This window comes from Triticum dicoccoides, chromosome 1B (genome assembly GCF_002162155.2).
Source record: "Triticum dicoccoides isolate Atlit2015 ecotype Zavitan chromosome 1B, WEW_v2.0, whole genome shotgun sequence".
Classification (NCBI taxonomy): domain Eukaryota; kingdom Viridiplantae; phylum Streptophyta; class Magnoliopsida; order Poales; family Poaceae; genus Triticum; species Triticum dicoccoides.
Genome location: NC_041381.1, coordinates 601,397,558 through 601,407,037, shown reverse-complemented (window position 1 = coordinate 601,407,037; position 9,480 = coordinate 601,397,558). Strand labels below are relative to the sequence as shown.

The following is a 9,480-nucleotide window of genomic DNA, read 5'->3' as shown; positions in this document are numbered from 1 at the left end:
TCATATTAACCCTGCAGGGGTGTACTTCTTCACACACGCTCTCACCACTTACTACCGTTTACACGATATGTACTCGGCAACCTTCAAGCGGAAGCCTAGCGAGGGTGTCGGCCACGACCTGACTAACCACACAAGTCTCTCGTCCAGGTTTATCGCCTATTCGGGTTCCATCCGCAAGGAGATCCGGCCGGGGTGTCGCTCACGGCCCCAAACGATGTGAGCAGGGTTCCCAAGCCCACCATCTGGGTGCCACTTGGTACACCGTGCCACTGTGCCTAGTCTGTCCCAAGCCCACCTGTACCGGGTGCCACTTGGTAGACTACTAACACTACCTACAAACACCAGAAACTAGTTGCAACTCCTGGACAGAGATCAGGTTGATTAATAAGTCGAGAGAGCTTGGAGCGCCCGGAGCCCAATGTGTGGTAGTAACTGTTCATGGATCACAAACACAGAACTCAGTTCCTGAGGACGGCTGCAATGAGACAACCCACCATGTACTCCTACATGGCCTCTCAATGCTACCTTTACCAAATCGTGTTCACACACTTAGCTCTCAACAGTAGGACATGTTCACCACATTCCAATTCATCCCCGATGAATCAGACCTGACACAACTCTAAGCAATAGCAGGCATGACAAACAAACATGAATGAGTAGGCACATTAGGGCTCAAACAACTCCTACTCATGCTAGTGGGTTTCATCTATTTACTGTGGCAATGACAGGTCATGCAGAGGATAAAAGGGTTCAACTACCGTAGCAAGTACCAGTTGTATCGTTGTTGTCCTAATGCAGTAAAATAGAGCAGGAGCGAGAGAGTGGGATTGTATCGGAATGAACAAGGGGGTTTTGCTTGCCTGGCACTTCTGAAGATAGTATATCTCTTCATCGGTGTCAACGAACTCATCGTCGGTACGTCGTCTACTGAGAGGGGACAAACACCGACAAACAAGGAAGAACACAATCAATGCAATGCACAATATGATGCATGATCATGACATGGCAATATGCTGTGTTTTGAGCTAATGCAACTAGTACAGGTTAAATGAAGTTGGTTTGAATCAAAGATTCAAATTCAAACTCCATATGTGATGGTTTAAATGCCCTTAATATGATTTGTCCTAAACAGTAGCTATAAGTTGTTCTAACATGCATGAAAATGGTACAGATGGATAGATTGGATTTTTCTGATCATTTTTCATATATAATTTGTTTCATTTGGAGTTACGGTTGAATTACTATGAATTTTTGAAGTTAGCACTATTTTCTGGATTTTCCTGAATAAGAATAAATACAGAAAAAGATTAACTGCGTCAGCATGACGTCGGGGTGATGTCATCAGGTCAAAGGCGCCAGCCCAGGTCAAACCTGACGGCTGGGACCCACGGGTCAGTGTAACAGGGCAAGAACAGAGGCTGACCAGTGGGGCCAGGTCAACGTTGATGTGGCAGGGTCAACTGACAGGCGGGGCCGGCAGGTTTAATTTAAGCTAAACAGGGAATAAATCTCAGGGTTAATTAGGGCATTGGGCCCACTGTCAGTTGCACATGGTTTAGTTAACGGGGTGATTAGCCCCTAATCTCGCGGCCACGTCGGCACGCCGGAGTTAGGCCGCCGGCGAGGTGCCGCGGTGGCAGGCGCTTCGGAAAACCGCTGTGATGCACCGTTTGAGGCGGGGTTTGCTCCTACGTGTTCCTGGGAGCGAGCTACATCGACCAGTGGTGGTGGCCGGAGCTGCGGTGGCTAGGATCAATGGCGGCGACCAAAACGGCGGCGGCCGGAGTTTCGGCGTCCGTGCAACTACGGCCTAAAGGACGCGGGAAAGCCGGGGAAGAGGGGGAGTCGAGGCGGGCGCTCACAGGGAGGCGGCAGGGTAGCTCAGGGGCTCGGGGACGCTCCAGTTGCTGCGGATCGACGGCGATGGTCGGCGTTGCCGAAGCTTGAAGACGAGGAAGATGCCGGTGATGCATGGCGTCCGGCGATGCTTGGCTTGGTGAGGAGGTCGAGGACGGAGTGACGGAGCTCGTGGTCAGCTCAGAAGGTCGAGGGGGAGGCAGTGGCTGCGGTGGTGGCGAGCGGCGGCGCGGCCATGGCGGGGAGCGAGGGAGAGAGGGGAAAAGGTGAGCAGAGGAAGAGGGAGAAAGTCCAGGGCGTCCAGGCATTTCCACGATGCAAGACGAGGATGCAGGAGGCGTCGACAGCGCGAAGCAGGAGGTGGCCGGGAGCTCTCGGGCGCGCGCCACGCCTCGCCTCTGCCTTCTGGCAGAGGTGGGAGATGACTGGCAGCGGCGCTGGGCTGGGCCGGCCAGGTGGGCTGGGCCTCTGCTACAGGAGTAGGCCACGTGAGGTAAGCCTAGGTTAGTCCTCTCTCTCTCTCTCTCTTTTATTTAATGTTTTCTATTTTCTGTCTTTGTTATTTTGGATTTAGTAAAATACAAAATCACTTAATAAAATCCTGAAATAAATTGTGGGCACATACTGGATTATTCCCAACAGCCCTCAACTATCCTCAGAATTTATTAGAGCATTTAAAATATTTATAGAATTTAAATGCCCCATCACATGTTTCCCTCAAAAAAGGAAAAAGAAACATCACACGTTGGGCAACACCACCGCTCCTCCGAGCAGATCCTCGGACAACCTCTTCACCGAAGCGCAAGAGGACCCACCATGGTCCATTGCCTTGCGGCAGACCACCATCATTTCCATGGCCTTCTCCTTCGCCTTCCTCCCTTCCTCGCCACCGCCCATCAGGGACCTCACCGCTCGCTCCAGCTCCGCCGCCTCCACGAAGTTGTCCCGTTTCCTGTCCACCTTCAGCGGCACGGCCACGCCCATGTCGTAGACCAACGTGAAGGCGCTGAAATGCTGCTCCGCGCGCAGCGGCCATGGCAGCATCGGCACGCCGAACCACAGACTCTCCAGAATGGAGTTCCAGCCGCAGTGGGTGACGAAGCCCCCAACGGAGGCGTGCGCCAGTATCTCCTTCTGCGGCGCCCTCTTGGGCCACACGAGCCCTCTTTTCTTTGTCTCTCCCAAGAACCCTCCCGGGAGAAGCTCTGCGAGGTTCGCGTCGCTGGGGTCTCCCGCGCCGCGCGAGATGTCCGCCGGCAGCCCACGGAGCACCCACAAGAAGCGGTGGCCGCTGCGCTCCATGCCCCGTGCTATCTCGTGCGCCTGCGGCTTGGTCAGGAATCCTTTGCTCCCGAAGCAGAGGAACAACACGGAGGCCGAAGGCTGCGCGTCGAGCCACCGCAGGCACTCGTGCGGCTGCTCCTCGGCATGAGCGGGTGGCCTCAGCGCGAGCACTGGACCGATCGGGTACACGGTCGGGGCGCGGGCTCCACGTGTGCACCGACCTTCAGCGATAGCTGCAAGGACGCGCGGCTCCAGCTCGACTACCATGTTTACGATGATACCGCTGGCTTCCACGTAGCGCCTGCCGGTGTACACGAACCACTTGTAGGTCGGACTCTTCCACTCCAGCAAGGTCCCCGGGAGGACGGACGGCGGCACCGGGGGGAGGCCGGGCAAGTCCAGAGTGCCTTCCATCTCCTTGAACTCAACGACCACCTCGTCATCCAGAGCGGGCGAGCGCAAGAGGAGCGACAGCATCGCAGCGCTGGAGGTAAAATACACGTACGCCGGCACGGCGAGCTCACGGGACACGTCTAGCGCCGGCATGCAGAATATGTCGACGACGAGCGCGGCCACCGGACAGGTCAAGCCAATTATAGCTGCGCGGAGATGGGGCACGTGGAGCTGCACTGCGCGGGAGAGGAACTCCTCGACGCCCGAGTGGTCCGTCGGCAGCTTCACGTCCGGGAGATGGTGGAAGTGGATGTCCAAGGCGCTTGCCGCTTCCTCCCGGTGTATGTGCTCGGAGATGTCGGACGCAGACTGCGCTGTCGGCGCCAGCATGAGGAGCACCGTGAGCGACAGGGGCCGGCTGCTGCTGGCAAGCAGCTGCTTCCCGGCCTGTAGCATGGGCATGAAGTGGCCGGCGCCCCAGACCGGCAGTAGCACAATGGTCGGATTCGCCATTGACGGTCTTCGGCTGGCTACTGGATCTGTCTTTAGCTGGTGGACTAGTGCCTTTTTCGGCTGGGGAGATCAAGGAGGCTGCTGCCCTCCTGGATAGATCGAGCGCGCCTGGGCCGGACGGCCTCGGCCCTGCGTTCTACCAGGCGGCCTGGGGCGTCGTCTGCGAGGACCTACAGCGGTTGTTCGACGCTATCCACGATGGGACGGCGGACCTCGACGCGATCAACCGGGCCTACATCGCTCTCCTGCCCAAGGGCGCGGGGCTGCCAACACCGGCTGCCTTCCGCCCGGTCTCTCTTCAAAATGCGGATGTTAAAATTCTCTGCCGGGGGCTCACCTCGCGGCTGCAGCAACAGATCGGGAGCCTCATCGATCGAGATCAGTTCGGGTTCTTGGCTGGACGGAGCATCTCCGAAAACTTTGTATGTGCTGCGAAGGTCATACAGTGTTGCCACAGACATCGCGCCTCAACGCTCGTCTTCAAGCTGGACTTCGCCAAGGCGTTTGACTCTGTCGACTGGGGCGCGCTACGCCGCATCCTCGAGGTGCAGGGGTTCCCGGACCAATGGTGCTCTTGGATGGATTTGATCTTCCGGTCCTCCCGTTCGGCGGTGCTTCTGAACGGCGTCCCAGGGAAATGGTTCACGGTGCACCGGGGGCTGCGGCCCGCCTTCGACGGATCCTCTACGACTTCGCGGACGCTACGGGGTTCTCCATCAACTTCCACAAGAGCACGCTTGTCCCCGTGCATGTGCCGGCGGAGGTGCTGGCCACCATGGTCGGCACCCTTGGCTGTGACGTCCAGGGGTTCCCGCGGGCCTACCTCAGGCTCCCGCTCTAGTGGGAGAAACTCTGCTTCGCGGATTTCCTCCCAATGATTGCCAAAGTTGACAAGTACCTGTCGGGTTGGCAGGCACGCCTCCTCTCCCCTGCCGGACGGCTCGTCCTCATCAATGCCGTCCTGGATGCTCTTCCCACGTACGCCATGGCGGCTATACTGCTCCCTCCAGCAGTGGTCAAGGCCCCGGACTCGCTTCGCCGTGCCTTCCTCTGGAACGTGGCGGAACGTGTCTCTGGCGCTCAATGCCTGGTGGCCTGGGAGAGGGTGTGCCAATCCAAGGCTGAGGGCGGCCTGGGGATTCGCGACCTTGCGACGCAGAACCGGTGCCTGCTGCTCAAGATGCTACACCGCCTCCATGCTTGCTCCGCGTCGTCGCGGTGGGCGGTGTGGGTCTAGACCGAGCTAGCGGGGCGGTCCCTCCTCTCCGGTTCGGCTGCCCGGACGACCGGAGAGCACGACAAGGCTCTCAGCGGTCTCCTCCCACTCTACCGCGGGCTTACGACGGTGGAGGTCCGAGACGGGAGGCGAACTTCCTTCTGGTTCGATAGCTGGCTCCCGTGTGGAGCTGTCGCGGTGGCCTTCCCCGCCCTTCTATTGCACGCGACTGAGCCAGAGGTCACGGTGTGGTGGGTGCGCTCCCATGGTCTGGACAGCGTGCTCGTGCCTAGGCTTACCACGGCGGGTGCGGCGGAGCGGACCGCCCTCCTGACTGTCATGGAGGAGGTTGCCCCGACCTCAGGGGACGACATGCGGGGCACGGTGTTATGCCCGGGTCCCCGAGGGGGCATTGCAGCGGCTGCTGTCTACGCTCTGGAGCGGTTCGGTGGGGTGCAGGCTGCTTTGGCCGAGTTCATCTGGGGGTGTGCCGCTCCCTCTTGCGTCCGCTTCTTTGGCTAGCTCCTGGTCCAGCGAAGGGTGCATATGCGGGACGTCCTCCTTCGTAAAACTATCGTCACTGCAGAGGAAGCGGTGTGCCCCATCTGTGGAGCGGTGCTCGAGACGGCGGACCACATGATCTTCGTCTGCCCCTTCGTGCGCGCTTTTTGGCGATCCGTTGGGATCGAGGTGGCTGGGCGAGGCTACCATGTTGGGGCCCTTCAGGATCTGGACGTCCGTGTCGTGGCCGGCAACGCCGCTACCGCGCCCTTTATCCTACTGTGCTGCTGGCAGCTCTGGAAGCACAGAAACGCGGTGGTGTTCCGGGCCGAGCCACCTTCCCTTGCTCGTCTCCTCGGCAGCTGCAGGGAGGACGCGGCCCTGTGGAGGGGGCGCCTGAAGGACGGATGATCGGCCATGCATAGACAGGTGGCTGCTGGTGTTTACACGCTCTGGGTAGTCGAGTTGTTGGCCGCTGGGGAGGGCTCGAACTACCCCACCCCTCCGTCGCGTGCTGTGCTTCTGGAGGGTGATGTACCTCTCTCTCACTCTGTTGTAACCTTGTGAATCAATAAAGGAAAAAGAAAATTCAGGTGGAGGGCTTTGCCCTCCCCCGGTGACCTTCAAGAAAAATAGTTGCATGAGTGTCTCATGAGTTGGTCTTTCTTATAGCCATTGCAGATGAGTGGTATTTGTACGGAACAAAAAAGAGGTGACAAAGATGTGAGTCCTTGTTGGATTTTTTTTAAAGAAAATGGCATGGGTCCATGTTGGAAACTTGGAATAACGGTGAATTCGTGATCAACACCAAAGCCACCTAACTTCCTGTATTTCTACGGAACAAAAGGACTATCTAAAAAATGCTAGACATACAAAGACTTACACGCTTTTACACGCTTCTTCCATCTAACAACCAATCACAAACCTCTCCCCTCCTGATTTTCAGGGAGGTGAGCCGCCCCGCTCACCTATTGACCAATTAAGGTTAATCATCCTGTAAAAGCCTGTAAATCGTTTGTACGTGTAGCATTGCCGATCTAATTGCTATGCAAAGCATAATTGCAATCGGCACCTAGTACGGCCCATCGTAATCGGCAACTACCTTGTGCTGCCGATCGTACTAAAATTAATGCAATTTAAAGGGTAAATTATAGGCATAGGTACAGGCATCACATCGGAAAACAGTAGGGAGGCGTGGATCCACATCCACCTTGTTCGGCGGGTCGTACTAAAATTGATGCAAACTAAACGAGAATGGCCTTTGGATCTCGGCCTACATGGAGGCTGAATTAACAAAATCAAAAATTGAAATTTGCAATGTCAAAATAACTGAATTATTTTGTACAAGTAAACAAGTATGTGTGTAAAATTTTAGGATGAAATACATTGAAATGAGACCTGTATAAAAATATATAAATTCATGGTCTCGGAGGATGAATAGTATCATGTGTTAAAAAGCTTCAGGTTTGTCATTTTTACACAATGCTCATCTCAATGTATTTCGTCCTGAAAATTTACACACTTGTGCATTATGCCTTCATATATATTTGTTTTTTTTTCAAAAAAAAATGAAATGTAAAAATATGAATTTTCATGATTTTTGAATTTTCCGACTTGAAACATGCGGTACCCTTGCCACAAGCCGGCCACGCCTCCGCCACGCGCTTCGTGGTGGGCTCCGGGAATCTGCCTGTGTATATAAAGGTGAGACCCGCCGGCGGGTTAACTCAAGAAACAAACAAACAAGAAGGTCAAGCGTATTTGCTTCCTTGTAATCGAGACTCAAGCAATACAACCAGAAAGCAGGACGACGTAGGCTTTTACCTCGTTGAGAGAGGCCGAACCTGGGTAAACTCCTTGTGTCCTTTGTCCCGTTCAACCCCTTCAAGCTAACCTAGTTGCAATGGCTTCACACCTAAGTCCTTTCATTAGGGCATCTGCCGTGACAAATCCACAACACTAACCCTACTTTGTCACTAGGTGAAATCATGCAAGATTGAACCCAAAGCTAAGCACCTCTCCCATTGCAAGAAAAACCAATCTAGTTGGCTAAACCAAACCGATAATTCAAAGAGAAATATAAAGATACCAAATCATACATATACGAATTCAGAGAAGATTCACATAATATTCATGGATAAGCTCATCATAAATCCACAATTCATCGATCTCGACAAAGACACCGCAAAAGAAGATTACATCGGATAGATCTCCAAGAACATCGAGGAGAACATGGTATTGGGAGTCAAAGAGAGAGAATAAGCCATCTAGCTACTAGCTATGGACCCGTAGGTCTGTGGTAAACTACTCACGCTTCATCGGAAGGGCAATAGAGTTGATGTAGATGCCCTCCGTGATGGAATCCCCCTCTAGCGGGATGCCGGAAAAGGCCCCAAGATGGGATCTCCCGGGGACAGAAGGTTGCGGCGGTAGAAAAGTGTTTTTGTGGATGCCTCTGAGGGTTTTGGAATATATGTGAATTTATAGGAGGAAGAGCTAGGTCAGGGGGTCACCGAGGGACCGACAAGGTAGGGGCGCCCCCCCAGGGTGCGCCTCCCGCCCTTGCCGCCGCCTCGTGGCTCTTCTGACTTGCACTCCAAGTCCTCTGGGTGTCTTCTGGTCGAAGAAAAATCATCGTGAAATTTTATTCCGTTTGGACTCCATTTAGTATTCCTTTTCTGCGAAGCTCAAAAACAAGGAAAAAACAAAAATTGGCACTGTGCACTAGGTTAATAGGTTAGTCCCAAAAATAATATAAAATAGCCTGGCTCGGGCTCGAGCGCCTGGGGAAGACAGACACGGCGGCAGGAACTTGGTGGCGGCGGACGGCGGATCCGGCGTCGAGGCTCTAGATCCCGATGAGATGGAGTCGGGGAGGCAGTTCCCGGCCGGATTCGAGCGGCGGAGAGGCGGGGCGTCCATGGCAGCTCCTGCACGCAGGACAAAGAGGGAGGTCAGGGAGGAGGAGGGAAGGAGGGAGAAGGAAGGAGACAGGGTGGCGCGGGTTGGCCTGCTGGAACTGGTCACCGACGGCTGTCGGGGCTTGAGCAGGCATTGGGCGCGGGACGAGAAGGCGTGGCACAAGGACGAAACCGACGCTTCTTATTCGTCCGCTCAAAGCAGAGGTGAGGATGATGGTGCTGGACGACGGGAGGTCGACCGGAGGGCGCAAGAGAGGCTTGGGAGGAGCGGCGCAGGGGATCCAGTGGACGGAGAGGCGCTAGCGCCGGGATGCTCGGAGGTGGCCTCGTTCCAATCTGGATCGAGCATTGTGGGAGCGAACGAGCGGGAGGCTCGCGGGGCCTCGGGCGCTTGTGGACGATTCCCTTGAACTGGATTGAGCGAGGCTGTGGGTGCTTGGGTTGGCACGGAAATCAAGGAAGACAGGATTTGATTTGGGTGGATGCGGTTGGACTGGTGGAAGAAACGAGGGAGGGAGTTGTTGGCTGGTTGTGGATCCCGATGGAGAGAGTGGCGGCGGCGGGATGAGGAAAATGAGGGAGTTGGTCTAGGGTTAGGGTAGGTTTACACTGCTTTGGTATGAAGTGGACTGCTATTTATAGTATGTGGTAGGTAGGAGGGAGTTGTGGGGGCAAATTGAACCCTCCGATTATAATCGGACGGTCCAGGACAATTAGGTTGGGATAGTCCAAACAATGAAACTAAGATGCTTTAGGGATGTTTGGGGATGATCCGGACCCATCGGTAATGACTGC

At 55.2% G+C, this 9,480-nt stretch overlaps 1 protein-coding gene across 1 annotated transcript; it reads right to left on the bottom strand.

The window, feature by feature from the left end:
* Positions 1-2,564: 2,564 nt before the first annotated feature.
* Positions 2,565-4,099, bottom strand: LOC119349010 (UDP-glycosyltransferase 88B1-like). Its single transcript, XM_037617019.1, has one exon. It carries the CDS (start codon positions 4,045-4,047, stop codon positions 2,596-2,598), a length of 1,452 nt encoding a protein of 483 aa, XP_037472916.1. The 5' UTR covers positions 4,048-4,099; the 3' UTR covers positions 2,565-2,595.
* Between the last annotated feature and the right edge of the window lie 5,381 nt (positions 4,100-9,480).